This window comes from Pungitius pungitius, chromosome 8, assembly GCF_949316345.1.
Source record: "Pungitius pungitius chromosome 8, fPunPun2.1, whole genome shotgun sequence".
Classification (NCBI taxonomy): Eukaryota; Metazoa; Chordata; class Actinopteri; order Perciformes; family Gasterosteidae; genus Pungitius; species Pungitius pungitius.
Window position 1 is genome coordinate 8,307,767 of NC_084907.1, and position 17,741 is coordinate 8,325,507.

Below are 17,741 nucleotides of genomic sequence, written 5' to 3' on the forward strand. Positions count from 1 at the left end.
TTCGCACGTTGACCTGCAGTTTTCAATAAAGCAGATTTGTTGTCTAAATTCAAGTTAAGTCTATTTCTTGAAACAAGACAATTCATCCTTTACAAATAACACAGCAGCTTAAAATCCTTATGACATGTAAAGAAAGCTTGTTTCATCTGAGATATGTCTTAAAACAAGATGTTTTCAAGACAGTTTCACTTAACAAGATATTCAAGATGCACTGTCTAACAACAAGCTCCTTAGTCTCACCTAAATCTCGCTCTTTAGGGGATTTTGTCTTATATTAAGTGTGATGAGATATTTTGACTAGAAATTAGAAAAATATACTTGGCTAGATTTTGAGTTTTTGCAGTGCATGTTTAAATGCTGGTGTTCTGTAGAGACACATTCAATGTGTTCAGTTCGCAAAATATGTCTGCCAGACTTCACAAGTTAATACTTCTTGGTGGAGAGGAAGTCTGATTAGCTCCCTTTCCTTGCCTTGACTGAATGGGGTGATCCTACATATTTTATTTACTTTTTGCAGCAAGGGTATGTGGTCTAGTGGTGATGTGTTCTGTTTATGAAACCACAGACTCCGGATCAAATCCGACCCCATTATTGATTTGTCTCAATTTTTGTTTTTTTGAATGCATTTCACCCCCACCCATGCAAGGGGAGGCGTAGGCCCGTTCATTGATCCACTCTTGGAGAATTCTTTCATCTTCTAAACTCACAATATCACCAAGTGCAGATGCTTTTGTAATTAGGCTTTAATCACAGTCTGAACACACTAAATCGGCACACAAAGAAACGGTCAACAACTACATTATATAGACATACTACTACACGCCTCATTTACTTAACATTTTAGTGTCTTTGAGTTATACCAACAATTTTTCATTCAGTCTCATTGACAGGGGAACTGGGGAATATAGATGTGTATCTTCTACACAGTATTGTGTGTAAGGGTGAGATTACTGTTGGTACCATTTATTGATAACTAAGCATGGATATCCCAACAGTGCCAACTCTAAACTTACATTCCATTTCTATTGTGACATTTAAAGAAATTTAATAAATTAATTCCAGCTTTTTCTAGGTTGCTTTACTGTGAAATTCTTGAGACAGAAACTGAAAGCTGTTGCTGTTTAATTTCAAGCTTACGGTTACTCTCACCAACAATCTGATTTCTTCTCCTCTTATTCAGCTGTTGCTCAGAGAATCTGTCTCTTTCAGTTCATTGTCAGTTTTAACAGTTAACAGTTTGTTTTCTATCCTATGAATTAAGTAACATCTATTAGTACAGAAACAAAATAAAAGTAAGATATATTTTATACCAATATAGCACTCCTCATATCGGACTGACAAATCAAGGTTTTCTTGCTAATAAAACAAAGTAGAGCTGAAATGAGTAAAAATATGGCACAGCAACAGCATCAAAGAAAACATATGTGTACTTTCATTATTGTGATTTGTTGACAGTATACATTTTTAACGCTCCTATTATTAGAATAGGAGAGGATAAATATGACTATGAATATGTATTTTGAATGGGGGAAATAGTTTAGTTTATGATTATATGAAGTAAACAGTCTGTAACCGACAGTGTTGGAATTACATGTCATGCGTGCAATATTAATGATCAACACAACAGTTCTTCCTTCTTCTAAGCCTCTTGCTATATGTAGATAAAGGTTGAAAGTGGGGTTGGCAGCCACTTTCATCCCAATCCTTTGCAGCCGTTGAGAAACTCCCCCCATCTCCATTTTGCTGAAGTCAAAAGGTCATGGCTTTGAAGTATTGTGGCAGACATCAATGGTCAGAGGCCAGTTCTTTCATACATCTGTTAATAATGGCTAAAAAACAAAAGGAGGAAAGAAACTGAAGAACATAATCTTATGCAAACAAGCTAAATATGGAGTAAATAACCGTTAGCACAGCAATGGTCACATGAGTTGTTTACCGCAACTTTACTAAGTAAAAAAATATATATATGTAGTTCAATAACATGATGTTTTAAATGAGCCCTACTCAGATTTGTCCTTTAGTGATGACAATTTATTTTTGTTGATTATATCAATTTGAAATTAGACTTTGGTTCCTTAACCTGCTATTCTAATTTTATTAAAATTAGGTTATTCTTGTTGTGCACACATCTTGACATCCACATCTATCGAAATTTTTTCTCAGCAAGTGAGCCACTTTCTCCTGAAGGAGACTTGAACTTAAACTAACCCTAATGCTAAAAAGGTCTATTTATAATGTTTAAATAATATGTCACAAATAAAAAAAATTAAGTTACTAAGTTAAACCAACTATTGTCATGCTAATGCAAGTTTATTCATAAAGCATTATGTTATTTTTTTAAAAGTTTGTTATAGATGTTTAATCTACTGTTGCTTTCAAGATGGCGCTGACCAGGGCTGCCACAGTGTTTCGGTGCTCTTTGTTTTTGTTGTTAATTGTTTTTCCTGTTGCAATTCCCGGAGCTCTTTCACCAGAGGTGAGCTCGTGAACATCCATGGAACAACTCCAGTGGAGTTATTTCCAACATTTCTTCTTTCCTCTGACTAGAATGTCCAGTAATTCCACAAAGGTTTGCTCACCTTTACTCACACGGTAAGACCCCGGAGGAGAGGGAAACGTGCCGGCTCGTTAGTGTGACTTCGCAAGCGTGGTTCTCGCACATCAAACATGCGCTAAGTGCAACAAACTGGACGAACTTCAGCTGCTGGTGAGGAGAGACAGAGACTTTTCTTCATCCTCCGTTGTGTGCTTCACGGAGACCTGCCTCTGTGGATCGATACCGGAATCTGTGCTCCAGCTGGCAGGCTTCCAGCTGCTCAGAGCGGACCGCGACACGGAGCTCTCCGGCAAGACGAAGGGTGGAGGATTCTGCTTCTACTTCAACAACGGCTGGTGCAACAACGTAAACAGTGATCCTGCATCACTGTTCTCCTCCTCTGGAATCTTTTATCATCAACTGCAAACCCTTCTACTCCCCCTATGAGTTCCCTTCATTCAGCCTGGTCGGTGTTTACATGCCGCCGCCGGGCATCGTGCACGAGGCACAGCGGACACTCGCCGACCAGATACGGCGTGTGGAGGGACTAACCCGGACTCCTTGGTTATTGTCATCGGGGGCTTTAACAAAGGAAACCTCAGCCACAAACTTCCTATGTTCAAATAGTTTATTAAATGCCCGACCAGAGAGGAGAACACGCTGGAACACTGCTACACTACAGTAAGCAGGGCTCATCACGCCCATGAGTTCACAGAGGCTGTAACTTCTTACATCGGCTTATGTGAGGACAGTTGTTTACCATCATGCACCAAGGTGAGTTATAACAACGACAAACCCGTGTTTACAGCGAAACTCAAAAACTACGACTGCAGAAGGATCGGGCATTTAGGAGTGGGGACAAAGACTTGTACACCGAGTCAAAATATAGGTTTAGCAAGGCGGTGAGAGAAGCTAAACGACTGTACTCTGAGAAACTTCAACAACAGTTCTTAGCAAGTGTCTCTGCTTCAGTTTGGAGAGGCTTTAAACACCTCATAAACTACAAGCCGAAAACCCCCCATTCCATGAATGACCTCCGCATGGCAGACGAGCTGAACGTTGTTCTACTGCAGATTTGAAAGACTTCATGTCCTGACTTAATCCCTCACAACTCCACCACCCCTCCCTCCCCCAGACCTATCAGGGGCTGTATTACCCTCCCCTGCCCCACTCATCATCAACAACCCTCTCTATTCTGGAGAGAGACGTTCTCCCTGTACACCACAAATGTCAAACTCGCGGCTCGCGGGCTACATACGGCCCGGCGGGGCGTCCAGTGCGGCCCGCCGCCGGAGTACGCCGGGTGGCAGCCGTCACCCTCAGTCAGCGAACCCTCGGCTGAGCTGTTCGCCGGTCGGACCGTCAGCGCGCACCCACCCCGTCAGCCGTACCGATCGTCAGTGGCCTGAAACTAAGTTTCTTCCCGTTGGCAGTCGGGCTCATCAACAGACTGACTGACTATTCACTCTCTACATGTACGTACACTTTGTCATGTTTTGTCTGTTAGCGGGTGCATTTTATCTTGATTTTTATTTTCATCTTTATTAGGGTCCTCGATACGACAAGTCGTAGAGGGACCCATTGTATTTCAAAGAATTATTAGGATCCTCGCTACGATGGTGGTTGTCCATGCACTGGTCCTGCTGTACACCTGGCGTACTACTCTCAATATTTGAATCATTCTGTTATAGGAATTGAACGTACTGTACATCTTTAAAGTTGTTCATTCTGTACACACCTACTCCGCCTCTGTTCCCCCTCAGGTTTTTCCCAGTTGAAGTTTTTTTTCCTTTATGGAGTTTTACCTGTGCTTATGTGATGGTTTTGTGAGAGGACTTTTGCATGTTTGCAGACTGTAAAGCTCCCTGAAGCTTATTTTTGTTATTTTGGGTTGAACAAAATAAAATAATTTGAATTGAATGAACACATTGACCAGAGGAATCAATTGAGGCGACTCTCTTCACACAAAGAATCTTCGAGTGACGATGAGGGAGATGGAGCTAATTTCAAGTATACTATACCGATTTGAGTTACTTAGAGATCTTACAGAATCTGAAAATGAAGTTCCAATGATTCCGAAAAAAAACTAACTCGTATATGTTTCTGCACTTTTTATTCCATAGTTTCTTTCTCTGAAATATATTTGATTTTTGTAATCGGTTTTTGTTTAGGAAAATCATTGTGTATGGGTTTGTTATATTCTGTTTGAGTGCAGAGTTTGGATACAAAACTTCATCTCAAAAATCTCTGAAGCTCTGAATTGTAAAATTAATGAATAAATATCTTCCTCATATGAATTATTGTATATTTCTCTAGGATATTTAATGTCTGGTAAGATGCTTGCATATGCTGGTATATGCTTGAAATGTTTCTATTTATTTGTTCGTGGTTGTTCACCCATCTGTAGCACCATTGATCCCTGCATCATAGATATTAAATACTGTTAATCACTAATGATGTCACCTATCTAACTGTAGCCTCCATGATCCCTTTTTCATAAATATTAAATACTATGTAAAGCACTAATGATGTCATCTATCTCAAGGTATAATATAAGTATGCATAATATACTATGAAGTTAATCACTATTAAGAGACATAGAAGTGGTTCAGGTACATCTTCAACTTAATTTATAGTTATGTTACTGTATCCAAACTCCTCTTATTTATGAAGAGGAAACTGTCATTAAGCCAATTCAGTTTGATGTAACAACAGCTCTGAATTAAATGTTCACCTCAGTAACATTTCATGTGATTCTTTACACCAATATAAATAGAAATTAGATATGCACCTGTATATTTAGTTAACCCCTTGTTAGATGAAATGAAAAGAATCCAACGATCTCCTGTCAATCGCGTGAGGAAATGAAGTCACAGCTTAATGAGGCTTAATGACTATAAACGCCAGCACATATTTCATGCTAAGATTTCAGGTTGTTTTAAATTAAAATTGCATAAGTTAATGCATAATACTTTACTAATTTATAATTACTTTCAGTTAAAAGTAAGCAACCTTGAAACTGAAGCTCCTGTGGGCAGAGGCCCAGTGGTTACTCACTTTGACTAGGATGCAAGAGACTAGGGTTGGAATCCTGCTTCTGTTGGAATGCATTGATGCAAGTATTCCAAGTATTGTTCTTCGAATCTTTATTCTACTTATTAGTTGGAATGCAGTTCTGTAACTGAGCAGTTTTAAAACACATAGAGACATGAAAACTACACTCATGCGTTCGGTAGAGTCTTGGGTCTCTCAAAATCCCATTCTTTTTTGGCTAGCCCAAATAGTTTTGTTCCAGAAAGCATTTGTTTGAGGTGTGGATTCTCAGTAACTCACTGTCTGCCCCCGTGAGCTCGTTAGTGGCCGCACCTGCTCCATTGTCACGGGAACTAGCTGGGGCTCTTTCTGTGACTCACAGCTGATCCATATTAGCTAATTAGTGCAGCCTGACATGACCTCCTTCTCTCCACCTCTCATCATTTCAAAACAACCCCCCATGGAGGGAATTCTTACTGTAATGTTTGAGGCCTATCAATTAATAGCTTATTAGTTTGAATAACAAATATTCTGTCTCTCTCCATCCATCCTCCCAATACCATCATTTCAAAATAAAAGCTGCAATGATTATCTGTAATTTAACCATGAAGCTAAGGATAAAGCTGTTTCGTTGAATACTTACTGCTCTTTCAAATAGTACTACAACCACTACTAATATTTCCAATAGTTCTAGTAGTACTTCGAGTATTTCAACTGGTATTATTAATAAAATTACTTTTACTACTACTAATATTACTAGTACTACTAGTATTTCAACCCCCAAGGAGGGAATTCTTACTGGAATGTTTGATGAGGCCCATCAATTAATAACTTCTTAGTTTTCTTAGGTTAGGGCAACTGTGGGTGAGTGGGGATGTTTGATGAGGCCCATCAATTAATAACTTCTTAGTTTTCTTAGGTTAGGGCAACTGTGGGTGAGTGGGGAGCGCGGCCGTCCTCCAATCAGAGGGTTGGCGGTCTGATCCCAGGCCCGGCTAACCTACATGTCAATGTGTCCTTGGGCAAGACACTCAATCCCAGCATTGCTCCTCTAGCTGTGACTACAGTGTGTGAATGTTAGTTACTGATAGGCAGGTGCCAATGTGTATGGTAGGTCCATTCATGGGTGAATGATGTCATGTAGTGTTAAGGCGCTTTGAGTGGTCAGAAGACTAGAAGAGCGCTGTACAAATCTATTTTACCAAGTCCATTTGGTTAGAATAACAAACGTTCTGTCTCCCAACCCCTCCCCCACCCAATTTCTTTATTTCAAAATAAAAGCCTCAATGATTATCTGTACCTCAACCATAGGTACACCACAATTGCTTTCAAATAATAGTGAAACTTCTTAGGGTCCCGCAATTAGGGGAGAATAAAAAGTGCTCTCTAGCGCCCCCGTAAGTGCTCCCTAAGGGGAAATTTTTTCCCACTTTTACCGATTAACTTGATCCTTTGCACACAGGTGCTCTTGGTTGTGCTCTAAAAAAAAGTCAATTATGGTATGCAAATGCGCCTTGCGTTTTTGCGAACTCCTCCCAGACGCTTGGTCCGATTCTTACGAAATCTTCGGCAAAATGATCAATAGCTCAATGCCATCAAGAGTTATTAATTAATTAATTATAAAGTTATAAAGAATGTTGATATCTCATTTTTCATTAGTTATGGACCAATGAAGTTTGTAAGGGGTGTGGCCTGGAATGGAATAACTTCCATTGTTATGCAGACGATACTCAACTGTATCTATCGATCAAGCCAGAAGACACCAACCAGCTTGTTAGACTTCAGGATTGTCTTGGAGACATAAAAACTTGGATGACCTGCATCTTCCTGATGTTAAACTCGGTTATCATGATAGGCCCAGACCGCCTTCGAAGTCAGCTGTCACGTGATACAGTCTCTATGGATGGAATTACTCTGGTATCCAACAGCATCGTCAGAAATCTTGGAGTTCTCTTCGACCAGGATATGTCTTTCAACTCTCATATAAAGAAGACTTCAAGGACTGCTTTTTTCATCTACGTAATATATCGAAAATCAGGAACTTCCTGTCTCAAAGTGATGCAGAAAAACTAGTTCATGCATTTGTTACTTCTAGACTGGATTACTGTAATTCTTTGTTATCAGGCTGCTCTTGTAAATCGCTTAAACCTCTCCAGCTGATTCAGAATGCTGCAGCACGTGTATTAACAAGAAGTAAGAAATGGGATCATATAACTCCTGTATTAACTTCTCTGCACTGGCTTCCTGTTAAATCAAGAATAGAATTTAAGGTACTTCTCCTCACCTACAAGGCACTTGCTGGTGAGGCACCGTCTTATCCTAAAGAGCTTGTTACACTGTATTGCCTAACAAGGCATCTGTGCTCCATAGATGCTGGGCTACTTGTGGTTCCTAAAGTTTTAAAAAGTAGGATGGGGGCCAGAGCCTTCAGTCATCAAGCTCCTCTTTTGTGGAACCAGCTTCCACTTTCAGTCCGGGGGGCAGACTCGGTCAGTTCATTTAAGATAAAGCTTAAAACGTTCCTTTTTGATGTTGCTTATAGTTAGGGCTGGCTCAGGTTAGCCTGGACCAGCCCTTAGTTAAGATGCTCTAGGATTAGACTGCCGGGGGACTTCTTAGGACACACCGAGCCCCTCTCTCACTCTCACACTCTCACTTTCTCCTTCCACAATCATCCGTGTTTTATTAATGTACATCACTAATTCAGCTTCTTTCCAGGAGTTCTTTGTGCTTTCTCGCCTAGCAGGTCTCCGTGGATCGTAGTTCCGTTGCGGACCCTGGTTCTGACTCCTGGCATGGCTCTGCTGACACCTGCTGCTGCCATCATCATTACTTTAAATAGGATTCATATTACTGTCATCATAAACCAACATCTTTCTGCTCTCCCTCCCCACAGAAGCCTCTGTGGATGGTGGTTCAATCTGATGGTGGTTGTCCCTGCAGTGGTCCTGCCGTACACTCATTCTGCTACTTGCAATTACTTGTATCATTTCTGTTAGAGGAATTGAATGTATTGTACATTTTTTTCATTGTTGATTCTGTACACATGACATCCATTGCAGTCTGTCCATCCCGGGAGAGGGATCCCTCCTCTGACGTTCTCCCTAAGGTTTCTTCCCTTTTTTCCCCATTGAAGGGTTTTTTCATATTTTGGGGAGTTTTTCCTGTGCCGATGTGAGGGTTTCGGGACAGAGGATGTTGCATGTGTACAGACTGTAAAGCCCTCTGAGGCAAATTTGTGGTATACAAATAAAATTAATTGAATTGATATTTCTGGACTTGATGTGGAGTTTTGGATCAAAAGTGAAAAATTGCCTCCATTGCGCCACCTGGAAGTTTGTGACGAAGCAGCGCCAGCACCCTGTTTGACCTAGAAGTATGGTGATTTTTTAACAAATGTATTACAGGGAGAAAAAGTTTTGATTCCAAATTTGCAAATGTTTCTCTTTTTTCTGCGTGTCCGGCTGATACAACAAACAAATGGACCCAGATTACTCTCCTTGTTGAGGTTATTGACTTTTTACACTTTAGAGCAGGGGTGTCAAACTCATTTCAGGTTCGGGCCAGATACTGCTGCGGGGCACATGCGATAATGCGAACAGCTGACGAGGGGAGGGGCGCTGGCATCTATGGTTTAAATACACGTATTCTGCCACATACGGATGGAGCAGCGAACACGTTTACTCTGCGATCTCCATACACTGTCCCTGCTCTGCTCACTGAAGCAACGGCAAAGAGGGGCGGGGGGGCACTGGCGCTCTGGACGGGCAGCAGGTCGGTCAGCTGTAACTGCTGATATAAGCAACAAAGGTGCTTTTAAAGGAACTAAATATGCTCGTTCACAAACGGAATGTTATATTCATTAGGCTATTGAATGCTCTCATTGTAGTAGGATATACACTATTCAGTATATTCACTATACACTATACAGGAAGATATGTACACTATGAACCGTACATAAAAAATGAGTCCTTTGAACTCTTATTGTGACAACATCCGGACCGGATGTTGTGGTAAATATAACTCACTATTATTTGGCTTCGTCCTCGTATCGACCGTCCGGATTTAATTTTTTACACTGCTAACTACACACCTATGCTTACATCCACACAGACTCAACCAAGTGGAAACACTTTGGACGGTGAGTGATTACTTTTTCCTTGTGCGTTCTCCAGTCTTACCCACTTACCTAGTGGGGATACTGTAAACATGCTAACAAAGCCTCGTTGCTAACAGCTGTTTGAGGGACAACACGACTAGTTTGCCACGGAGGTAATTGTCAACATGGCTGTTTAGCATTAGCCATTTGGAGGAGTCTCCGTGTAACCATGCTTCACTCGGTTGTATGCCGCACATGCAGCTCACAACAATTATATTTTTACAGGCCAAATGTATCTTATTTATGGCTTTCGAGTTGATTTATGTGATTAATGTACCTGTCATGATATGAGGCAAGACGTGAGTCGTGTTCCACATTCAAGAGGGTTTTTATTTAGCACAGCCCAGAGCAACCTAAGCTATACGTTTACTTGAACAACAACAACCACAACTAGCATATGTCAAACTACGGTAGCTTTACAGGGACAAAAGACACCTCTTCACGCTATTAATGCCACTTTTTTTACGTTTACGTGTGCCCTTAATAAGTTGAGCCGATTGAAACACTTTATTTACACAATTTGATGACACCGTCCTCGCAGCAGCTAACTATAACTAGTTAATTGTCTATAATCTGCACGCAGCGTGCGTCTTCAATGCTTTTCAATATGATACATATATTTAGTTCCTTCACAATGAGCATGAATCTAAGATTAAATGATATGATTAATATGCCCCAAATTCCAATGAAATAATATATACACGTCAAGCTCTTTATAGAGGGGAAACAACAAATTACTAAACTGTAAACAGTTAATATAAAAATTATTTTAATCAAGATAAATGTTTTTCAAAATGTGTGATTAACTAGTTAATTGTCTATAATCTGTTGACAGCCCTAATCGTATTCTGATAATACACGTTGGTGCTCAAATACTTTCAGATGCCCCGTGCAAAGTCATGCCACCAGTCTGAGGCCATCAATGGGAATGGCACATGGGACACGTGGTTTTCAACTCCAGCGAGGTGGGAATTTCTTTATATATATTTTGTTCTGTCTGCATAATTGTAAAAGACTTCTTCCCGTGTTCCTACAACAGCATTCCATTACATATCATGTAACTGTCGATGGATGTAATAATTTGGCCTTCTTTTTTTCTTCCAGCACACGGCAAAGGTTGGCGTCACCGTGGGCAATCATGGCAAAGACCCAAGTCGACTGGACTAGAGCGGAAAATGATCCTTCCAGACAAGTCTCCAGAGAAGAAGAAGTTATTTACTTCTACAATGAATGGAAGAATTACATCTTCCAGATGACAGCTCTCCGGTCATCCTTCTGGTCAACTTGAACATCCAGACAGAACTTATGTGACCTACTGCATTTATTTTCTTCTTTAGCTCTCACATTCACTTCCTGCCCTCCTAAGCTGCCAAACACTGACTACATCTTCACCAGAAAGGGCTCCGCCTCTTACCCGCCTGAAGCTCCACACCCAACATTGATTTATTTTGTCCCTTTATTCTCTGTTTAACCACGTGTCCGGCTGACCGCTGCCCCCCCGACAGCCATGACCGTTCTCGCCCAGATGCAGACTTAGAATTGGAACAGTACTCGGGCTGCGACTGATGACGTTTCACGAGTCCACGAGAACAAAAGTCCAAACAAGAACACATATTGAGAAAGGGCCACTGTCTCTGCTCTGCTCCCACAATAAAGTAAAGACGTAGTGACTTCTTATGATTTTAATGCTTCCACATTTGAATTTTTCTTGGTATTTCATCTAACCTGCCCCAGCACCTGTTGTGATCAATTCTTTCCCACGGTGTCAAGTGTGTAGCCTGATTTTTTTTTTGGTCATTGCAACCCTTCTCTGCCAGGAGGGCTAACAATGCATGGTGCTATTCATTAAGGAACTGGGTAAAGAGCTTGTCATGCCACATATGAAAAAGCTCATGGAGAGCAATCTTGCCTTGACTGAATGGGGGCGATCAAAATTATTTGACGTTTTGATCATTGATTCACGAGTCCTGTGTTGTAGAGGTATGCTTGATGCTTTGGAATCTGTAGACACGTGGTCATCCAGTGTGGATGTTAAAAGATTAATATTTCTTGATGGAGCAAAAGCGGTGTGATTAGCCGTCGTCTTTTGCCTTGACTGAACGAAGGTGAAACTAAATTTTTTATACGTTTTGCAGGTCTTTTGCAGCTCGGAAATAGCCTAGTGTTGGTGGATTCTGTTTATGAAACCACAGACTCAGGTTTGAATGCCAGCCCCAAGAGTGATTTATTTTGTCTCTTTAGTCTCTTTTTGACCGCGTGTCCTGCTGACCGCTGCCCCCCCCGACATGCAAGGAGAGGCGAAGGCTCGTTCATCGCTGCTCGCAGCTTTAATTATTATTATTTTGCCACTTCACTCGCACTTTTGAGGCCTTTCCTGTATTCAAAAACTCATGCATGCAAAACAGAAGTGCAATCATTGACATCATTAAAATATCATAATATAGATCATCATTGGATAATGGATGAAAGAAATGGATTAATTGATGTAAAAAAAAGTTTTACTTAAACACATACCTATGATGAGTGTTAGGGATATTTGTATTGTTGTTGACTCCTGCCATTTGCAGAGAGCCCTGCCCAGTGGCCTTGGATGGGCTTGGATGGGCTAGCTCGCTGTCCACAGAGAAAGGGTCCGAGTGGTTTCGGGAAAGACTACCTTGCCTCTGTTTTGGAGAATATATTTTTATGGACAGATATACATAGTTTATATATTTCTCATACATTTTGATAAAAAAGAACATGGTGAGTATTCAGATTGATATATAGACGTGTATAAATTCACTGATATATAGATATCTATAGATGTATAGAAAGCCCTGTTTCACTGGACATTTAAAAGAATGTTTGTGTAATAGTCAATCAATCCTTTTAATGCTTCCCTCCCAATCCCCTCCTCCAATCCGTTAATGGTTCCATCCCTGTTACCCTGAAGATGCCTTCCTCTCCAATTTCATCAATTTCCTCTTCATGCACAAGCTCTCCAGATATGGCCCTATGGAGCTCCGGGGCCACTTCCTCTTCAATGTTCCTCAAGCCTGCCTGATGGACACAGATTAAGGTATAGTTGGTGAAGAAAACTCCCTTCAAGTAAAATCTGTTATTTTTTAAACCTAAACCCACTGGGATGTTTGTCCTGTTTTCTACGTACATTAAATTCTTCTCAGCTATTTTGAAAGGTGATTACATCATCTTTGACCAAAGGAAGGAGAAGGAGCAGACGTTTAACCATTCTATTGTTAACCAAGTGGCTTTGTGCCAGCACCTACCCTGTATTCCTGTCCCTTAAACAGATCCTGCATTCTTGGCTTGTCCTCCTCAGACTGAATTGCACTCTGTATGAAAATTGAGACTCTGAGTAGAAGATAAACCTCTTTATTTTAGTATGTACTCACACTGTAATAATGTACTATTGTATTGGAAACCAAAGTATGATTTTAATATTACAAAGAAAATCAGAACAAATCCAAACAAAATTAAATTTGTTAACGTGTACACTGAGGTTTTATATATATATATATATATATATATATATATATATATATATATATATATATATATATCTTTATTTACAAAGTGCCATGATCCCTGTCGATATCCAGATGCATATGTAGAGGTAGAATACATAGACCTAATTATGCCTACATATGCAGCCAAAGCTATTTCCAAAGTTTGAGCGGTATATTAACTGGCCATTAGCCTTTACTTAATGCTTCTTTTGCTTGCAATAAAAGGTGTTCTCAAAAAATGTGAGTCTGCCCAACCACTAGTGGTAATTGAGCAGTTTCTTCGACACACTGGGTCAGGGAGTGGGCAGGTTTTCAATTGAATGCAACCAGCAACTTCCCCACTAAATATCCCTAAGTCGTACACATTTGACTTATATTTATTTTACTGCTAGTATAAACAGGATAAATGACAAACAATGTTTTCAATTAGCATATTTTAATTTGAAAATGGTTGGTTGGTTGGTTTAAAGCACATTGCGGCATGGTCCTATTCGATTTGTAATCAGTGATGGCCCAGCCGGTGAGCAGTGCACCACATGGCTAGAGGGAGCCAGGCGAGGGCCACCCAGAGGCGTGGTAGTGCATGGGCGGTACTACCCCAGGTGTTTAAATTCCCCTCCCAGGTGTTCTAAATTACACAAGCAATTAGGAGCCTGTTTTTAACCTCCACCAGAAGCCACAGGAGGGAGGCGATTTGAGCCACGAGAGAGCGAGCACCAGATGCTGTCAAACTAGCCGCAGGGTAAGAGGCCTGCGCATGTACTAACTGCACTCTCCCTCTTACCCCAGGAAGAGTCCAGCGGAGGGAGACCCCTGATCCCCCCGGAGTTTATGCCCCCTCCCCTCTTACCGGCTGATTATAACAAATAAACTTCTGTTACATTCACTGCACCTCTGGGGTCTTGACTGCCCTTTTTCCCGCTTGGACACCCACTGTAAAGCTGGGCCCCCACAAATTACATTCATAGAATGAAGTGACATAATCAAGACCAATAAAACAATTATCTATAATCCATCAACTACTTACCTGTATCTCATGTGTAGCACATTTATTGGTTGGCCGGTAGCCATAGTACTCTTCCTGTCTTTTCTTCATTTTCCTGAAATAATCCTGGATAAGGAAAGTGGCGTAGAACTTTCCAACTGTCACCTCATCATCTGTTAAAAGATAGAAATGGTTATTAAGTAATCTAAGAAATATAGAATTGGAGATACATAATTATGTATGAGAAATGATAATCCAGAAAATTATAATATTTGCATGAAAAAATGTGTGCCCTTTCCAAATAAATCATCTGACTAGGGGAATTCACTTCATTCATTCATTTGAGCATATAATCATAATGTTATAACGTTCCATTTCCATTCCGACTGAAATGCACTAGAAGTTGGGAATAAATGGAACCCAAAAAAGAATTCCAAATTAAAGCTGCGAGCAGAGATGAACGGTCAGCAGGACACACGGACAAAAAGAGACTAAAGAGACAAAATAAATCACTCTTGGGGCTGGTCTGTGGTTTCATGAACAGAATCCACCAACTCTAGGCTATTGCCGAGCTGCAAAAGACTTGCAAAAAGTAAATCAAATGTAGGATCACCTTCGTTCAGTCAAGGCAAAGGACGACAGCTAATCACAACATTTTTTCTCCATGAAGAAATATTAACCTTTTTAACTACACACACTGGATGACCACGTGGCTGTCTTCCTGAAGAGAGCTTTGCTCAATTAATTAATTAATTAAGTAAGATACGCTTCTTCTCCAGGGCATTATATATTGGTAAATTCAAAATGAATCAGTTAAGCCATGTACTTTCAGCTAAAAGTAATATTGCAATCTTAAGGCAGAAGAGATTCCAGTATTGTTGTCAATGGATTGTCAATTCAGGTTGATAACTTGTCTACCTGGGATCACTTTGATTCTAACCCGGGTCTACTAAATGGAAGACTTGTAGATTACCGCTCAGCCATGGGCTCTCTTGCAATTGCACAATCAAAACTTCATTGAAATAGGTTGAATCACCTCCATTTCGTCAGGGCAGAGAATGCAATCTGTGGAGACTATTTTTTTGCAGTCATTTAGTTATTCGTTCTTAAATGTTATTGTTTAATTCTTTAAGACTACGAGTTTTCGTAGTCAATTTAATTAGTTTTTTTCATTTAATAACATTTTTTGTCTATAGTTTTTGATGCAATAAATGTGAAGTGTAAAAATAGAGGGAATATTCACACCAAAAAAATTATCCCTATCTTTTTTGTTTTAGAGCGGTGTCCCCTGAGACTTTTTTAAGTCTCCCTCTAATACATTTGTTCAAAAATCACCGTACTTGTAGGTCAAACAGGGTCCCGGCGCTGCTTCGTCGAAAACTTCCAGGGGGCGCTATGGAAGCAATTTTTCACTTTTGATCCAAAACTGGGTCTGTAAAGGTCATCACTTAGGACACTCACTGAGCTTTTGCCAAGGCTCAGAAGATGTGCTTGAACTTTCATGCAAAGATGGTGTCGTCACGGCAACAAAGTTTGTCAAAAACTCCTAATATTCACAGTGACCTATTTTAATTCGATCAGATTAAAGGGCTAGGAGATGGACATCAAACTGTTGAAATTTTGCATTGACCTAAGCCAATAGGTGGCGCTATATTCAAATCAATGCAAGGGAATACTTATAGGCCTACACAAGCATCATGAATAAAAATTTCTAGCCAGAAATATCAAATGTTCCCTCTCAGGGAACTCGAGCTGCGTAAAGACACTGTGGGAACGCCCCTGCGTGACCGCGTCATGAAGCACGTGTGAAATCTAACCAATGGCGAGCTGGTACGTCATAGGCGGGGACGCCGGACCAGGGCGCTATAAGGGAATCGAAGGGCAGGACCATTCATCTCTGTGCCTTCATCTAGTGCGTGTGAAGTTTTTCCACTTAGAAATGGCTGAGCGGTTTGTCCAATGTGTTCCCCCTTGCACCCGTTTTATTACGGGCAGCGACTCACACGACCTGTGTGTTGTCTGCTTAGGCGTGGAGCACGCTCAGCTAGCCCTTGAGGGGAATAGCTGTGCAGATTGTGAGCACCTGCCGTGGCAATCTCGCGTCTCCCGTCGAGCTCTCTTCAACGAGGACGGCTCGATGAGGCGTGCTCCCCGCGGCTCCGGTCCAGCTCGTGTCGAGGCAGAGTGCCGGATATCTACCTGGGGATCACAAATGGATCTCGCAGAGGATTCCGGGACGGCTGAGGCCTTTTCCCGGCTCTTCACCGCGGGATCCAGGCGCTCCGTGGCTTCCTCCACCCCTTCCTCTTCCGGCTCCAAGGAGCTGTACGTGGTGAGCATAGAGGCAGCGGAGGCTGACGCCGAGGCGACTCATTCCCCCGCTGCCGCAAAAGAATTGCTGGAGGTCCTCACCATAGCCGCTGACAGACTTCATATCAGCTCAACCCGCGTACGGCATTGTACTCGTCTTTAGCTGAGGCTAAGCGACATGGCTACAGGAGTATGCCGGCCGCGGAGGCTGAGCCACTCCAGCCTAAAGGAGAAGGACAAGTCCTTCCTCCTGGATGCCCCTCTCTCCCCCACAACCCTCTTCGGAGGTGCCATTGGGGCCGTGGCGGATAAACTCCACGCTGAGAGGTGGCAGGTGGCCGCTCGAGGGCGCAGCAGGAGAGCGTCGCGCTGCGCGTACCCCCTCGTCGAGCCTGGGCCGCAGCACGGCACGCTCGGACGAAGTGCTCTCGTGGCCGGACTGGTCTGCCGCCGCAGGGAGAGGACTTCGTCCAATAGGCCCTGACAACGTAAGGGTCAGGGCCAGGAGAGTGATCCCCACCGGAGGTGGTAGGGTGCCACCGCACTTTTCGGTGCTCCCTTCCCCCCGGTACTCTCCGGGAGTCGGTCCGTTGTCCCTGCCGCCGCTTTGGGGCACGACCAGGTCCAGCGAGCGTGAGCCGGAGGGCCGTTCGTGGATCTCCGCCGTTTTAACCGCGCTGTTGCGAAGTTGAGCTTCAAGATGCTCACTCTCAAACAGATCGCGGCACAAATCAGGCCCGAGGACTGGTTTGTCACGGTAGATCTCCAGGACGCTTGCTTTCATATTCCCATCCTCCCTCGACACAGGAAGTTCCTGAGGTTCGCTTTTGGGGATAAAGCTTACAAGGGCCTTCCTTTTGGCCTAGCCCTCTCGCCCCGTACGTTCACAAAATGCGTGGATGCAGCTCTGGCGCCATTGCGTCTCCAGGGCATCTGTATTTTGAACTACTTGGACAACTGGTTTAGCGCCCTCCGAGCGCCTGGCGGCCCAACACCGAGATGTTGTGCTCGCTCACATCAATCATCTGGGGCTGAGACTCAACACCAGGAAGAGCGTGCTGTCCCCAGCACATAGGACCCCCTTCCTGGGCGTTATTTGGGATTCGACCACGATGCGGGCACACCTGTCTCCCGCTCGATTAGTTTTGATCCTCTCTGCAGTTCAGCAGGCTAGGCTAGGCCAGCCACTCACTGTGAAGCAGTTTCAGAGAC

General features: G+C 42.3%; 1 protein-coding gene and 1 long non-coding RNA gene across 4 annotated transcripts in view; one reads left to right on the top strand and one right to left on the bottom strand.

Moving 5' to 3' along the window:
* Window positions 1-731: 731 nt before the first annotated feature.
* LOC119193902 (dihydropyridine-sensitive L-type skeletal muscle calcium channel subunit alpha-1-like) overlaps window positions 732-17,741 on the bottom strand; it is a 111,019-nt gene continuing 94,009 nt past the window's right edge. For all 3 annotated transcript variants that reach the window (XM_062563886.1, XM_062563887.1, XM_062563885.1), the window contains 4 exons: window positions 14,262-14,392; window positions 12,654-12,767; window positions 12,243-12,391; window positions 732-1,829 (listed from right to left, as the gene is read on the bottom strand). In XM_062563886.1, coding sequence (XP_062419870.1) covers window positions 1,820-1,829; window positions 12,243-12,391; window positions 12,654-12,767; window positions 14,262-14,392 — 404 coding nt within the window. In that variant the 3' untranslated portion in view covers window positions 732-1,819. The remainder of the gene's footprint in view (window positions 1,830-12,242; window positions 12,392-12,653; window positions 12,768-14,261; window positions 14,393-17,741) is intronic.
* Window positions 9,629-10,956, top strand: LOC134132265 (uncharacterized). Its single transcript, XR_009956805.1, has 3 exons — window positions 9,629-9,710; window positions 10,611-10,693; window positions 10,833-10,956. It is a non-coding gene; the product is annotated as an uncharacterized LOC134132265 (long non-coding RNA).